Source organism: Myxocyprinus asiaticus, chromosome 13 (assembly GCF_019703515.2).
Source record: "Myxocyprinus asiaticus isolate MX2 ecotype Aquarium Trade chromosome 13, UBuf_Myxa_2, whole genome shotgun sequence".
Lineage (NCBI taxonomy): Eukaryota > Metazoa > Chordata > Actinopteri > Cypriniformes > Catostomidae > Myxocyprinus > Myxocyprinus asiaticus.
Window position 1 is genome coordinate 21,813,378 of NC_059356.1, and position 17,600 is coordinate 21,830,977.

The following is a 17,600-nucleotide window of genomic DNA, read 5'->3' on the forward strand; positions in this document are numbered from 1 at the left end:
CCTTCTAACTTTTCTTTTTTCTTTTTATTTTTTTTTAACATAAACCTGCAAATTCATTGACATCACTCAAAAACCTTTGTATATAACTTTTGTATTTATAGTGATTCGATTCACAGTTTTGGACTACCAATTTTATTCACTGCATCAAACGTGTTCAGGTATGTGCGACACCTGTGCGTTGTCCTACCGACGACATGATGCAGTGTGGCTTGTCCAATGTGTGATTGGCTTAAGACACATAACAGAGGCAATAAATCGGCCATGAACATAATAGTCATAACAAGCGATCAAAAACAGTCGATTTTGCCCTACAAAATCTGAAAAAGCAGATGAGGGAATTTGTGGACTATTCATTCTTCAAAATGAACTCAAAGTAATTTTGATAGGTCAATCATAATGTGAATGGAAAATAGCTAGATTTATGTTGCATATCATATAGACAAATATGTCTTGGACGTCATAATTGTGGCGAATATCGTACAATGTGAAATGTGGAATGCCAGCAAAAACTATGATCATGCATGAGGGACTCCAGGTTTGCACTCACCTGCTCATGGTATTCAATCCCCATACTTAAAGTGTTGATGAGGATGGCAATCATAATTCCTCGATTAAAGTATTTGCTATCCACAATGCGATTCAGTCGGTCCCGGAAGTCATGCCAGTACTGCGCCAAGCGGTTACGCTCCTCCAGTATTTTGTGATGGGATGAGCGGCTGGGTTTGAACTCAGCTCCGTGGGAGAACTCATACACCAGATCCCCTTCTGACCTGGAATAGTCTGAATCACTGAGCTCCAGGTCCATGGTTTCCAGAGCCCTAACACAAAACGGGCAGCTCAAGAGCTCAAAGAGCAGAGGACTGGGCACCACACCGGCCATCTGCAGTAGTACATGACTGTGACCTACACAGAGGAAACCACAGTCAGTCAACAGCTACTGTGTTTCATACATTGCTATTTAGGAAACATAAATACAATTCAACAGAGATGGAAAACCATGGCCAAAAACATTTGTTTTAAGAAGCTAAGAAGCTTTGTAAAGTACTGTAAGTACAGAGGGTGTAAAGACTGAGCATGAATGATTCCTTATTTTTTTCATTTTTGGGTGAACAATCCCTAAGTGCATCACTTTCTTCTAGGTTGAGAGCATCTCTCAGGAGGGACTGATATTTATGTGCTACTGCACTCTCATGTCTAAATCATCCACATGATTTATTCCAGCTGGCTCATAACTCAAACATCAATAGACAATCTGATGTTTATTATTAGGTAATTTGAATGACTACACAGGTATCAGTTGCAACTAATTAGGTTAATTTTACCAGTTAGTTTAGTGTAGTTACTATTACTTTTACTTCTGTTTACTTTTCCAGCCTTGGTCAATGAGAAATAGGCAGTGTCCCATGTATTGTGTTCAAGTGCTTTGCCCTCACTTGGTCTTGTGATCTCACAACCTCAAATAAAACAAATCGCTCTAATCACAGTATGTCCATGGCTGTCCTCTTATTTTCATGTGTTTCCTGAGGATGTAATCATACACAGTGGCCCACTTTATCTTGAAGTAATGAGCTGAAGTGGAGATGACTCAAACAGCAATCACAGATTACTGCTGGCAGAGGCAGTGGATTTGAGGTAAACATCAAGTTCATATGCCTGTTGACAGAAATCCTCAGACAGTCATGCTGCAAAGGCTGAAGTGGAAAAAACAGACCTGGATATGAAAAGCAGGATCTAGTTTTGTGTTGCTGGACAAACAGAATAATGCAAAACCAAATTTGCTGTATGCATCTCATCCAGTGCAAATATGTTCTGGCCATGCTTGTCACTGAAACTACTTCAACTGTTACACAGTTAAAGGAATATTCCTCAAAAAATGAAAGCTCCTTCTTCTATATTGTATGGAAATTGCACATTTAAATGGAAATTGTATTGCACGTTCATTACATTGTATGAAAAAAAAAACCATCTCCTTTTTATGTTCAACAGAAGAAAGAATGTTATATGGGTTCGAAATGAAATAATGGTTAGAAACTAATTACACAGTTTTCTTTTTTGGGTAACAGGTATACTCTATAATCCCACCCAATGAAAAAGTATGCAGAGTACAGGAAATTAACTGTTGTTGCTGCACTGTAAGAATTTTCAGGGCTGAAATAACATCCATTTTGTACTTTTGATAGCCACAGTCACTTGTGGAGTGCTGCCTGTCGCCTCACTCTTTTAAAGATCGTGTTAATGACTTTAACATTTGAGGAATTGATTTTCTGCCACATCCGTAAAGGGCCACCAAACAATCACTTCTGGGATACTTTCCATTATCCCGCTACAGGTCATGTGAAGTAAGTTCAGCTGCACCTGATGTGAAGTGGAAACAATGGTCTGCTTTACACATGGTATTATCTTTTTCGGATAAGCCATTTGAAAAGGGACTCTAAATACAGGGTTCAAAATTTAAAATTTATCCACATCAACTACATTCTGCTGGGCTGGATAAAAATATGAGTTTTTGATGATTTGCGGTCATCATTTAAACAATCCCAATTTTGATTCTTAAAATCCTAAAATCAATCTTTTACTTTTACTTTGTAATTAACATTTTTTATTGATTCCTACAAAACCTATATACAAGAGCAAAACCCCACAACCACCCCTCCCCCTCCCAATCCCCAACCCCACCCTGACCCCCAACAAATATCCCTGTGGCCACATATGTAGGGGGGTGTATGCTACTCCCAAAAATAGTACAGAGCTGGTGGCACAGCTGTAAATATCTAAAGATCTGGGAATCCCAAAATGTTGAACCAGAAAAGGATCTCAACACTCCACTCTCAATAGGTCACCGAGTATATTAACCTCCCTCACAGTCCACTCTGGCCAGCAGAAAGGGGACTTATTTATACATAATTTGGGGTTAAGCCATAAACTCGAGGCAACATTTAAATAAATGTCCGAATTAAACACTAAGGACACTTTTGTCCATACCGAGTGTAAATGCGAGATAACGGGGTGTCATTTAACTTCTCCAGTTAGTTTGATAGAAAGGCTTTGCAATGGCGAAATAGGGGCAAGAACTTCCTGTTCAATACAAAACCAGGGGCCAAATGTCTGAGTCCGAACGCATAATAATAAAACAAAATCTTGGGTAGGCCTAGCCCACCTTTATCAATTGGCCTATGCAGCTTACTGATATGTAATCTGGGACATTTCCCATTCCAAATTGCTTGAAATAAGAGAGGGGGACATCTATAGGGAGTGACTGTTGCAGGTAGTTGAATTTTGGAATACAATTAATTTTAATTACATTAACCTTCCCAATCATCGATAAATGTAATGAAGCCCACCTGCCCACATTGCTCGAAAATGTTTTTTTATTAAAGGGTCAATATTAACTCTAACTAAATCACACAAATTTGCTGGGAATAAAATACCCAAATAACCTGTCTGGGCCACTGGAAGGCGCCTGGCTGATAAGCCATTATCGGGCAGTATGCTGTCAGAGCCAAAGCTTTGGATTTAGACCAGTTAAATCTGTATCCCAAGAATTTAGAAAAGGAATGAATAATTCTGTGGAGGCAAGGCATAGATCTTGAAGGGCCAGAGACGAATAATAAAATATATTCTGCGTAAAGCAGAAGCTCATGCACCACACCTCCAGCCATCACCCATGGAAATTCATCCTCCTTTCTTATCGCAGCTGCTAATGGTTCCAGGGCAAGACAGAAGAATAATGGGGAAAGAGGGCAACACTGCTGGGTGCCCCTATCCAGAGTAAAATAATCTGAAATTAATCCATTTGTTTGTACAGCCACTAATGGGTGTCTATAAAGTAACTTAATCCATCCAATAAAAGTATTCCCGAACCCGTGTATTTCCAAAATCTTAAAAAGATAATCCCATTCTATCATATCAAACACCTTGTCGGCATCAAGTGAGATGGCCACGACCGGAGTCTGATCATTCGCACCGGACCACATGATACTGATGAAACGCCTAATGTTATCAGAAGAGCTGAGGCTCCGAATAAACCCCACCTGATCTGTTTATATAAGAGATGTCATAACTTTACTTAATCAGTTAGCCATAATTTTTGACAATATTTTTTACATCTAGCTGGATCAGGAAAATTGGACGGTAACTCTTACACTCACTTGGATCTTTGTCCTTTTTAAGAATCAGACTGATCCAGGCTTGTGTCATGGTTGGTGGAAGCTTTCCATTCTTTAATGATTCTGTATAAACTTCTAACAAAAGTGGATCCAGTTCATTAGCATAAGATCTAAAAACTTCGCCTTTAACTTATTATTCAATTTTAACTTATTAAAATCAATGGCTGAGGTAAATATTTCACCACCAGCAGATTTCACTGAAGGAATGGTAGAACAAGACTATCTCTGCTTTATATATCTAGCCAAAAGCTTCCCTGCTTTGTCCCCTGACTCAAAGTATGATTCAAGTATCTTGCCCTGAATAGCCAAAACTCCAACTTCTGTGACAAAATAGTATATATAAAGTATATCTCTGAGGCCATCAAACAACATTCGGTGCTTCAGCTCTGCCTCTGCACTTTTAACATTCTCTCACAACTCCACGAGTTCTTGTGCATTGGATTTTTTGAGGAATGAGGCATACTGTATGATCCGACCCCTAAGAACTGCTTTAAGTGCCTCCCAAGCCACGCCCACAGAGGATACTTAGGACCAATTGGTCTCCATATAGCAGTAAAACGAATGTTCAGTAAGCCAGTCCATTTGGTCGTTACACGTGTGCAACACATGCCCTAATCACTCCAATGTCCTGCAAGAAATATTCCACAAAAGTCCAGCCGATAGGAGGCATAAGCTCCAAGAAGGTGCAGATTCATCCACAAAACAGTCCCGAGGGAGTGATATTCCACAAAACAAACTCCAGCCGCTAGGCATAACCAGCACAACAACAACAAAAAAAAAAAGAAAAAGGCAGTTTCCTCAGACAGTCAAGTGAATGTTCAGCGAGTCGGTCCACTAGGCAGCAACATGAAAGTCACCAAATGGCTTACTCACTCACTTGTCTTTATGAAGGACATAGCTTGCTGTGGGCATGTAAATATTTTGTGGCCCTCCTTAATATCTATTCTCAGTTTGGCCGGGAACATCAGTGCAAAAGCGACCTTCCATTGATGTAAGAGTTTCTTGCATTCCTTGAATTGATCCTGTTTCTCTCTTGTCGAATTCGCAAAGTCTGGGAACAAGAAAATGCTGTGGTTCTTCCAAGAAAGCCTTCCTTTACTCCTTGCCTCGCGTAACACAAGATCTTTATCAGGTGATCTCAGAAATTTGGCCAGAATTGATCAAGGCCTGTCTCCCTCAGCGGATCTCTGAGCCGGGACTCTGTGAGCTTGCTTGATTTCCAGCTTATGGCCTGTTATGTCAAGCAGGCTCGGGAAGAGCCCATCTAGGAATTTCACCATATCTCAATTTTCTTCATGCTCAGGAATTCCAACAATTCGGATGTTGTTTCGTCGATTACGATTCTCCAAATTCTCCAGTTTTTCCCAGACGAGCTCCAAATCTATCTTGGTCACTAGCGGATTAGCAGCTAATTCCCTCTCCGATGACTCCAGATAATCGTTCCATTTCAATCTTGTAACCATCTCAGAGAATTTCATCTCCATTGAAGTGATCGATCGACGTATTACAGCAAGATCCTCCAAGTCCGCTACAACCTTCGTCAGCATTGCCGACACATTCATCAATTCACGCAGGATTTCTTTCAGTTCACCATCCGAACTGAGTCCGGGGCTATCGACCTGTTTCTCTGGGGAATCAGCCTGAGTATGTAAGTGTCTTTTAATATCTCCAGAGCCCGAGGATTTTGAATTCTTTGACACATTGTCTTCCTAAAACAATTAAGGATCAGGGTGTATCAAATCTCACCAGTTTGTGACACAAATATTATTAAAACTAGCAAAGTGCTCAGAGCTCGCTGTTCACATGTCCGATCCTCGCATGACGCCCATGAGACCTCCCTTTAACTTTTACTTTAACGTTAACTTCAGTTTTGGCTGTGTTCATTTTTATATCTGTTAAACAAATAACAACTGAACTGCATAGTTTGAGCCCTGTTGTGATTTTTTTTATTTTATTTATTAACATTTTGTAATGTACCAAGTTAGAAGGTTCCCTATTCCCTGAGAATTTCATTAGCAAAATGACATAATGAATGAATGTAAAATTACATTATAAATGCATCATTATCGGGGGACTGGGTAGCTCAGTGAGTAAAGACGCTGACTACCACCCCTAGAAATGCGAGTTTGAATCCAGGGTGTGCTGAGTGACTCCAGCCAGGTCTCCTAAGTAACCAAATTGGCCCGGTTGCTAGGGAGGGTAGAGTCACATGGGGTAACTTCCTCGTGGTCACTACAATGTGGTTCGCTCTTGGTGGGGCGTGTGATGAGTTGTGCGTGGATGCTGTGGAGATTAGCGTTAAGCCTCCACATTTGGAATTTAATCAAATCGAACCTTAGTTCTGAGGCATGTGTAATGAGGCAATGTGTTAATCTATCCTGATGTGTCCCGAACAACAGTAAAGGGCCAGCAACACACTTGTCAATCATCCACTTTGCTAAAACAAGGGTTTTAAACTTTGCCATTTGTGTGTGGGTGATTTTAAAAAGAAACATTTGGAAAAGTGCAATAAAGATCTAATATATATATATATATATATATATATATATATATATATATATATATATATATATATTCACATGCACAAGACTTCGTATAGAACTTTTTTATGCCTGATATCAACATGCAGTAACACACAACATGTGAAGGATGCACATCCAGAGTTCAATTAATACATGTACTCCTCTAAAAACAATTTGAGAATTCTACTCAAAACAACACATTTGTGCTTAGATTGGAATACAAGTACATTTAGGAGCAACTTTCATGGTTTCTTTGTGTGTATATAAATATATATATATATATATATATATATATATATCATTATTATTATTATTTTTTACCTTTTTGTGCTTTATCAACTCATAGTAACAGACTGACCTAGTGAGTGATTTTTGCAGTCCCTCCTTTGAAATCTGATCTGATCACCCGAGATGGATCTTAATACCAAGTTTAAATGACACTGGGCCAATGACACTTACTGTGCTCTCCCAGGAGTTGTTGTAGCTTCTCGAAGGGATCTATCGCATCACATCCTGTATTGGTGTTGGGCTCCCCCCTCCCTTTACCCGCAGGGTTGCTGGTGGTGTAACTGCAGATTGAGGAGGGCAAGATGGTCGGATAGTTCATGCCCCCCCCGTTTAATCTTGGAAGTGTGGGCTCACCAGCAGTGTTCGTTCGCATTTGCGGGGTCACATGAAAATCCCCTTGATAGATACTGTGCACTGATTGAGTCCTGGAAGAAAGATTCTGCACAGCGGTTGGCTGAGAGGACATGGTAAGCTGTGGTCCTGTTGTGATTGACCTCATTTCTAGAGCCTCGCCAGTTCCCGTAGCAGCCAGAGGGCTGGGGCTGCCATTGCTGAGGTGACAATGCTGACGTTGGTGCTGTTGGATGAGATTGTGGAAGGAGTGGACCCAGTGGCTGCCACCTCTGTGCCTGCTGTGACCATTAGACCTACCTCCACCCCCTCCTCCTCCACCCAGCCCACTGTTGGGGTTCACTTTCTTTCTGCGCTTGCTTTGCCAGCCATGGTAGATGCGGGAAGCACGACGCTTCACCTTGCGGCACAGGTGGCTGATGTACCTGAGCATCTCCTCGTAGCAGCTTCCTGGCTCGGAGTAGCTGGCGAGCGTGCTGTCGTTGGAAAGGTAGCGTGCTCTCTGCTCCTGCATCAGCTGGTTTTCACGCTGCTTTGTTTCAGAAAACTGGGTGGCTATTACAACCAGGCACAGGTTGATCATAAAGAAGGAACCCACCTGAGGGACAAAAAGGACCTTAGCACCATGAACCAATCACCAATCCATGAGATCATTTTATCTTTAAAAAAATTTTTTTTAATTGAGCATACTTACTATAATAAGCAATATAAAATATATAAAATTGTAAAAGGAGTGGGCATCCATAACGTAATACATGATGTCCACCCATCCTTCCAAAGTGATAACCTGTGAAAAGTGAAGAGAAGAGAAAATTAGATCAAATGAAGATCAAATTCAACTGAATTCAACAGAAGGGTCGTTTTTAGGCTCATACACCGTTGCAAATATAAACAATCATTATACTTGTCCATTTTTGTAAATATGCTTATACCGCCTCTAGACTCATCTAATTGGTTAATTGTTTTAAAACTGACATTGATCTGCTGCTCTGAGTGTGAAAAGTTGAACTACTTATAAATTGACAATGTGTCTTATAAACATGGTGCTCATGGCGTGAAACGCAAAAAAATAAAAATAAAAAAAAACCACCAAGATGCACTGCATTAGCCTAAGAAGTCCATCTATCGCATTATGACATAGGCAAACAGTTATAAAATAGCACAGATGGAACATAAAAACTTGTTCTGAATTATCCTGTATGGCTTGTCCCAGTGTTTGAAGTGGAATTGTTGGTATTAAAATCTATTTTTTTTTGGTAACTAAATGATACTCTGAGACTGCATTTGTTCACAACATATGTGTATTTAAAAATAAATAAATACATTTGGGGGGTTTATACTATACGGCAGGGCTCTTAAAAACACTTTCTTGCAGGGGCCAGATTATCCAGATGAAAACTCAACTTTTTTCAGTATTTATCTTACCTAAAACTTTCATTGTAACTACCATGTTAACATGAAAAACAAAACACTGTTAATAATATCCATTTATTTGCATTAAAATAGTCAAGGATATTCAATTAAAATTTTTAAGATATGGCCATACATTCTTTCTTAAGATCTGGCTGAAGAACAAACATGACTTCACACCTTCAACTACTGTAACAAATAGGTTTTTAATGAACTTTACATTGTAAATAAAGTTATTTATTTAGGTCTGGTAAAGTCTGTATCTCTCACAATACAAACCCACACAATAAATCAATAGCAATCTAATGTAGAACTGTACATTTACACTGCAGCCCTTAATAATAATGCTTCCCTATCTGTCACTCACTTGACATTGTGTTGATGTAGTGACACTAGGGGTCGCCCTTGGGAGCCCCAAACACCTCTGATCTTTGAGAAAAGGCCAATGGGAATTGGTGAGTGCAATTTACATGCCACTCCCCTGGACATATGGATATAAAAGGAGCTGGCTTGCAACCACTCATTAAGATTTTCTCTTCAGAGCCGAGCGGTTGTGTTCAACGATTGGTTCCTGGGCTCAGAGCGCTGCTCACAGCAATGCCCCGCACCAGTTCCTTTCTTCCCAGAGGTGCATGATGAGCTCATGAGATCGTGGCAGGCACCTTTCACTGCCTAGACCCAAACAGTGGGCTCTTCCACTCTCACTACCCTCGACGTGGGGCTACCAGAGGGTACTCGGTGATTCCCCAGGTGGATAAGGCGGTTGCGGTGCACTTGTGCCCGCAAAACGTCGCCACCTGGCGGAACCATCTGAGACTCTCATTCAAGGCCTGTAGGCTTACATAGCCACTGGCGACTAAGGCCTATGGTGCCGCTGGACAGCATGGTTCTCCTGCAAGTGCATCAAGCCAAGGCACTGAGAGAACTGCACAAGGGTAGTTCTGACCCAGGATTAATGCAGGAGCTGCGCTCACGACCAATCTCGTTCTCTCGGGCAGGCGATGTCCACCCTGGTGGTCCAGGAGCACCACCTTTGACTCAACCTGGTCGAGATGAAGGAGGCCGACAAGGTATGATTCCTTGACACCCCCATCTCCCAGGTTGGCCTATTCAAGATGACTTTGCCCAGCAGTTCTCGACAGTTAAGAAGCAGATGGAGGTTCTACAATCTCCGGGTTGAGCCGGTCTCATCCCGTATGTTGTCAGGTAAGAGTAGGTAAGTTGTGGGACAGCTGGCCGGGTGTACTGCTTGCGTATAGCGCCTTTCCCTTCCTGGAGGCAAAGACATGTGCTTTTTACCCCCAGTAGTGGGGTCACGAAGTCGTGGACCCTGGATGTCCTTCCTCTTTAGTCCTGTGGCAGGCGAGTTTGTGGAGAAACTCGTTGCCGGGCCAGTAAGTTTGCTAACTTGGCCCTGTACTGGGGTAGGTGCTCCACATGCGCTGGTTGCCCATATGTAACCCTGTGTGATGTATCTACCGCATGAAGCCACATCTTCCTTGGGCAGAGGCCCCTCTGCCCCTGGTTGCTGTGTTTGTATAGCTCCTCCCCCCCTGGGTAGGACCTACCACGGGGACTTCTCCACATCAGACACTGCCGACAAGATTTGGTAAGACCATGTGATGTATTTCCACACAATTTCCTCCCCTCGGGCAGGGTGTGGTCTCCGTGGTGTCTTCCCCTTGGGAGTGACATCCCCCCGACGCGGACGCTATATGGCCCCCAGCTGAGCGATTTTTCCTTTTGGAGAGAAGAAAGAGAAGAGGCCTTGGCTAGGGCAGCCGGTCCCCATTTTTTGGGCAGTCGACTTGTCCCTGAGGTGCAGGGGACTGTACGATGCTCATAAGAGAGTTGGGGGAAGTTACGTGACGGCCGGGTGCGCTGGCTACGAGGCACACAATGGTCTGCCCATCTCGCACCGCCAGTTCACGTAACACAGTTCAGCTAGTTGTGGCGTTTTGTATAGGGACCCCTAGTGTCACTACATCGACACAATGTCGAGTGAGTGACAGATAGGGAACGTCCTGGTTACTTTCGTAACCTCCGTTCCCTGATGGAGGGAACGAGACATTGTGTCCCTCCTGCCACAACACTGAACCACCTGCTGAAATGGCCAGGACATTTGTCTTGGCTCCTCAGCACAAAACTTGAATGAGTGGTTGCAAGCCAGCTTTTATACCCGTATGTCCGGGGGAGTGGCATGCAAATTCCAGTCTGAAAGCATGGAGTCATTTGTTTTGGAAATCCTGCACCAGCACCTGAAGCCCTCAGCACAGTGTTTAATTCCAGTCCATCTGTAATTTCCACTTAGCATTTGACCTTATGTTTGAAGGGTCAAATGGGATATAGTTTTGAAGGGTACATTTTCTCTAACCTTTTGTCTCTCATCTTTTCTCTCTACCCTGTTGATTATCTTAAACCATTCTATGATCGGGGCTTGGGTAGCTCAGTGGTAAAGACACTGGCTACCACCCCTGGAGTTTGCTAGTTTGCTAGTTCGAATCCCAGGGCGTGCTGAGTGACTCCAGCCAGCTCTCCTAAGCAACCAAATTGGCCCAGTTGCTAGGGAGGGTAGAGTCACATGGGGTAACCTCCTCGTGATTGCTATAATGTGGTTTGTTCTCAGTGGGGCGCGTGGTGACCACCTGGACTGAGGCGAATCACTACATGACCACGAGGACTTAAAAGCACATTGGCCATTCCAAATTGGGAGAAAAAGAAGAAGAAAAAAAAACATTCTATGATGGTTAGCTGGTCAGGCTGATCCATTTGCTGATTTTAAAGGGGTTTTGGGCTGTTTTGACCAGCTAAACCAGTAGAACACCAACTTAAACCAGAACTTTGTGGTTCTGGAAAGTTTTTGTATTTAAAAAAGACACATTTCTGTTTAAAAAAATAAAATAAAAATAAAAATAAAAAACATGAATCTACTCTTTAGACTGTCAATGCATCCACATATTCAGGCCTGGAATAGCCAACTCAAAAAATGTTCACATTTATAATTTGATAAAGAGCCAGAACTCCAGGATCCACTTTGTTTTTATACTGTCTATTATACATTTTTATTACAACAGCTATAGGGATTGAAAGAACACCTAATCCAGATAAGTTATCTGAATTTAGCAGAGTAAAATGTTTGCATAATAGTCCATTTGTGAGGCTGTAATGGGAAAGTTGCCAGACTAACCAAAAATTGTCATTTACAATTTAGCTAGTCACATCACTGATACAGCTGCAGGAGAAAGAGTGTGAACCCTTTGGATTTATCGGGATTTCTGCATAAAGTGGTCAAAAAATCCAAAACAATATACAGACACATTATGCTTAAATAAATAACACACACATAATGATATGTTTTTATGTCTTTATTGAACACACTGTGTAAACATTCACAGTGCAAGGTGGGGAAAGTAAGTGAACCTTAGGATGAACCTTCATCCTCCTTTGACAGCCATAATCTTCACCAAACTGGATATACTGTATGTGGATCAGACCTGCACAATAGTCAGGAGGAATTTTGCATAATTTCTCTTTACAAAACTCTTTCAATTCAGCAATAATTTTTAGGATGTGAATGTTTAAACGGTGTGTTCAATGAAGACATGTAATTAAAAGTTGTGACTTAGTTGAAGATCACATATAATGAACAATTTATGCAAAAATACAGGCAAATCCAGGCAACTGTATCTGTGAACATTCCTTATGCATAAACATTGTTTTAGAGTTTTAGAGCAGCCTGCTACCGGTGGTGTCATTTTATAAGAGCAATCGAGGTCCCATTGAGATCTTATGTTGACACAGGTGAAAACCCTCCAGCCATACAACTGCAAACCCTGTGCTGTCATTAATCCAGCCAACAGGGACACCATGTGACTGACCCACTTGTAACGATCGGATAAACGAGACTGGCATTCATTACCAAAGAATGGAGCACAAGTCTCATTGTGTGCCTGTACACCGGGCCCAATGCGCCCCCAACCAGGAGCATGTCTGCGCATATTAAGTACTCTTAGACAGGAGTTTGTGCCACCAATCCGTCTGAGATGATTTAAACCTGCTGATGAGGATGGATTGAAAGTGCTGATGAGTTAATAAGCAGCGAGATGCTCTTTCTTTTCCGATTTCATTTCCACAGGCAATGATACATGATACCACTTTCCCATCAAAAAAATCTCATCACTTTACAGAGTGTCTTGCAAATAGGGGGCAGAAATGACAAAAACAGACATTTGCTCAAAGGAGATTCAATTATTTGTGTGGTTGGAGTGTGCTCAACAAGACTTTGTCCTTTCAAGAAGAAAATTGAGCCATTAAAAGTTGTAAAAAGCCCTCATCTTTAGAATAACTAGGGCTTTGGCTTAAAAAAGAACAGTGGCACTCTCTAATGCAGGGGATCTTCAACTGGGGGGTCCATGGCCGCAACATGATCATACATAATGCTGTTTCCGAAAGTTCTGGTATCCTAGGATCGGCGACAGTATGCCGAGTCACTGACATGCAGCATTTCCCATCAGACAATTTTGCATCGGTTTCATGCATGTTTACCTGAGTGGTGTCTGGAGAACAGCATAGGATTTATAGACAATTGGAAGAGTTTATGGGGTAGACCTGTCCTGCTAAAGAGAGACGGACACCATCCCTCCAGGGAAGGTGCCGCTCTCCTTTCTATCAATATGGCTCACAGTCTTAAGTGATAGTATTTGACTAACTGGGGCCCAGGTCAGGAAGCAGACAGAATGGCTTAACCACCCGCCTGCAAGCTGCCATGAGACGTCACACAGATCACATAAACTACATAGAGTCTGTATCACCTAGATATCATACAGAGACTGTGTCTGTTCCTCGAACTACCAAACACAAACCCCTCACTAAATCATATATGAAAAATTTGATTGAGGTCAAAAAAAAAAAAAAAAAAAAAATTATAATAATAAAAAGAAACGTCCTGGTTACTTTCGTAACCTCCGTTCCCTGATGGAGGGAACGAGATGTTGTGTCGATGTAGTGACACTAGGGGTCACTCTTGGGAGCCCCAAACACCTCTGATTTTTTGAAAAAAGGCCAATGAGAATTGGCGAGTGGAATTTGCATGCCACTCCCCCGGACATACAGGTATAAAAGGAGCTGGTATGCAACGACTCATTCAGGTTTTGTGCTGAGGAGCCGAGACCAGGTCACGGCCATTTCAGCGGGTCGTTCAGCATTGTGGCAAGAGGGACACAACGTCTCATTCCCTCCATCAGGGAACGGAGGTTACGAAAGTAACCATGATGTTCCCTATCTGACACTCACTTGACATTGTGTCGATGTAGTGACACTAGGGGTCCTTATACAAAATGCCACAACTATCTGAACTGTGTTACATGAAATGGTGGTGTGTGATGGGCAGACCGCTGTGTGCCTCGTAGCCAGCACACCAGGCCGTCATGTAACCTCCCCCAATGCTCTTATGAGCGTCGAACAGTCCATCAGTAACAAGTCGACTGCCCAACTATAGGGACAGTCTAGCCCAGCCGAGGCCTCTTTCCCTCTCTTTTCTCCCCAAAAAGAGTGGAATTTGTTAACTGACTGGGAGCCATAAGTGTCTGCGTTGGGGGGTGTCCCTCCCGAGGGGAAGAAACCACGGAGACCACACCCCGCCCAAAGGGGGGGGGGGGGATTTTGAGTGTAATACGTCACATGGTCTTACCGAGTCTTGTCGGAAGTATGTCATGTGGAGAGGTCCCATGGTAGGTCCTACCCGAAGGGGGAGGAGCTTCTACAGAGCATGGTGACAGGGGGCAGAGGGGCCTCTGCCCAAGGAAGATGTAGTTTGCCGACAGGGAAACAATTTTGTGGAAAATGTCACATGGGGTTGCCTTTGGGGAACCAGCACATGTGGAGCACCTACCTCAGTACAGGGGCTCATTAGCGCACGCACTGGGCCGGTCAGCGATGAAGGGTCTGTGTTGAGGTAAGACCAAGACGTGGCAGTATGTGTCCTTCACGTCGAGGGGACTCGAGCCCCGTGGCCATGCTGAGTCCAGGGACATCAAAGCACTTACCTGGCTCCTGCCACCCACCATAAGATTGGCCGAGGAGGGGGGAGGAGGAATCTTTTCCCCGTAGTCCACTGGAACCAATCCCGTGTGGGTGTGTTAGTGCCACAGCTGGGTGCACAGGGGCGGGGGGTCCGCTGCTTGAGCGCCATACCTGCCAGAATGGGACGGTGGACGGTGGTCCTGACGACGGCTGTGCGCACTGGATATGTGACCCAGGAGACGAGGGAACCATTCCTTTGTCAGGCTTTTGGGTGCCGCAGCCTCCTGGGCATGCGGCGACAAAAGATTCCCCTTCCCGGCCCTCCACCGGGGGATGGAGTGGTCTGTCGACCAGCCCCAGAGAAGTGTGTCTCCTCACCCGTGGGTCACCCGTCTCGGGGGCACTTCGAAGCCTTCCTTGGGTTCTTAACGGCCGGCTGCGAGACGGGTGACGTCTGCTTCCTTTGGAGGGCTCCACACTAGAGCCGGGCCATGGGGGCGGGCTGCGGCGGAGCCAGTGTTGTTGCTGCAGGAGAATGCCCTTGGTGACTAGCAGACAGGGTGCGGGGTCTTAAGCCGTGCCGGGGCAGGATAGGTTGTAAGGCCTCCGTCTGCTTCTTCACTGCCGAGAACTGCTGGGCAAAGTCCTCGACGGCATAGCCAAACAGGCCAACCTGGGAAATGGGGGCGTCGAGGGACCGTGCCTTGTCCGCCACTCCCATCCCAACTGAGCCAACGGTGGCGCTCCTGGACCACCAGGGTGGACATCGCCTGCCCGAGAGACCGCGCCTTGACCTTCATCACCCAGAGAGCGAGGTCGGTCGCCGAGCGCAGTTCCTGCATCAATCCCAGGTCAGAACTACCCTCATGCAGTTCTTTTAGTGCCTTGGCTTGGTGTAATTGCAGGAGAGCAAGCCGTGACCGCAACGTTGCCATGGTCATGTTCTCGCAATGAGGACATGAATCATCCATGAAAGATGTCTCTGCGTGGGCAGTGCCCAGACACGTAAGACAGCGATCGTGGCTGTCAGAAGCGGAGAGATAACGACCGCAACCAAGAATAACACACAAACGGAAAGGCATCTTTAAAAAGACGTTCCGTGTGTGTGCCGCTCTTTTTGTGAATGAAAATATACTCTTTTATAATATACTTATTTTCGCTCTGCCAAAGCGCCCAGGGGCATTCTCTGCACTCCACAGGTGCAGAGGGGGAGAAGCCGCTGAAATGCGCCATAAATCCAGCAGTTTTGAGGTGCGTCTTTGGAGGGAATTGAATTCAGTGCACTAAATACAACCGCTCGGCTCCGAAGAGAAAATCTGAATGAGTGGTTGCATACCAGAACCTTTTATACCTGTATGTCCGGGGGAGTGGCATGCAAATTCCACTCGCCAATTCTCATTGGCCTTTTTTCAAAAAAGCAGAGGTGTTTGGGGCTCCCAATTGTGACCCCTAGTGTCACTACATCGACACAACATCAAGTGAGTGACAGATAGGGACCATCATATAAAGGTACGGCTACTAAATATTAAATCTCTTTCAACCAATGCACTAGTTGTAAATGTAATTGTTACAAACCTGGCTTAAACCGGATGAATATATTAGTTTAAATGAATCTACTCCCCCAGGTTATTGTTATAAACATGAGCCTCTTCTGAAGGGTTGAAGAGGAGGTGTTGCTGCAATTTACAGTGAATTTTTTGGTGTTACTCAGAGGACAGGATACGAGTTTTTAAGTCTTTTGAACTAATAATGCTTAATGTGACACCGTCAGATATAAATAAAAAATCTCTGTCATCTTTTGCCCTTGCCATAGTACATAGATCACCTGGGGCATATTCTGATTTCGTTAGTGAATTTGCAGATTTTCTATCAGATCTAGTAGTTACTGTGGATTGAGCTTTAATAGTTGGTGACTTTAACATTCACATAGATAATTAAAATGACACATTGTGATTAGCATTTAGCAATATTCTCAACTCTCTTGAGATAATTTTCCTATTTGGCTCCTAAACTATGGAATAGTCTCCCTAACACTGTTTGGGACTCAGACACACTCTCTCAGTTTAGGTCTAGACAAAAGACTCATCTATTCAGCCAGGCATAAACCTAATTTATCCATCAACTCATAGTTATGCTGCATTAGTTAGGTCTGCCGGAACCGGAAACACTTCTCATATTTTATAACTCTGCAATAAATTGAATGGCATCAACACTAATATTAATCTATTTGTTTCCCTGTCTCAACCTCAGGATTCATATCCTGAGGTTACCAGAGCTGGCCAGATTCACCTCCATTCCTGCTTTGTGTCTGACTCCCATTGCTGCATGTCGCTGAGTGATGACAACTAACTACATCCTGTGCCAGCCAGATACACTACAGTCTACGGCGATAGACGTCACAGAGGATGATCTGATGCCAACTCCAACCATAAGACATGGGATACTGCATGTGCCACTGCATGAACCTTGGACTTAGGATAGACCTCACCAAAATGACCTGCCAGTTGAACTGCGATGCACCTCACTGATCTTTGCCTGCATCAACTTGGTCTAATGATGGACTGCACTCTTAAAATGGAATACATAGACAATCAATTAATTGCCAACAAAAGCCTACATCAGCCAACTAACAAAGGGAAATGCATCCATTTCTGCAGTTAATCCAGGATGGACCTCAAAGACATTAGTCATTAATCTTACAGTTCGTACAAAATATAGTTGTTTAAACAGTGACCCTTCACACTTACTTAGTTTACTAATTTTAAACCATGACCTGCACTACACATAATTAACAAATATTGGTATTATATTTATGCTGTTTACCCAGAGGGGAACTGGCCCC

General features: G+C 43.5%; 1 protein-coding gene across 1 annotated transcript in view; it reads right to left on the reverse strand.

The window, feature by feature from the left end:
• The window catches only part of LOC127450920 (voltage-dependent T-type calcium channel subunit alpha-1H-like), a 103,630-nt gene that overhangs the window by 56,654 nt on the left and 29,376 nt on the right, over nt 1–17,600 (reverse strand). Inside the window, exons 6-8 of the mRNA XM_051715396.1 lie at nt 8,022–8,114; nt 7,148–7,925; nt 548–903 (exon numbers count right to left, since the gene is read on the reverse strand). Coding sequence (XP_051571356.1) covers nt 548–903; nt 7,148–7,925; nt 8,022–8,114 — 1,227 coding nt within the window. The remainder of the gene's footprint in view (nt 1–547; nt 904–7,147; nt 7,926–8,021; nt 8,115–17,600) is intronic.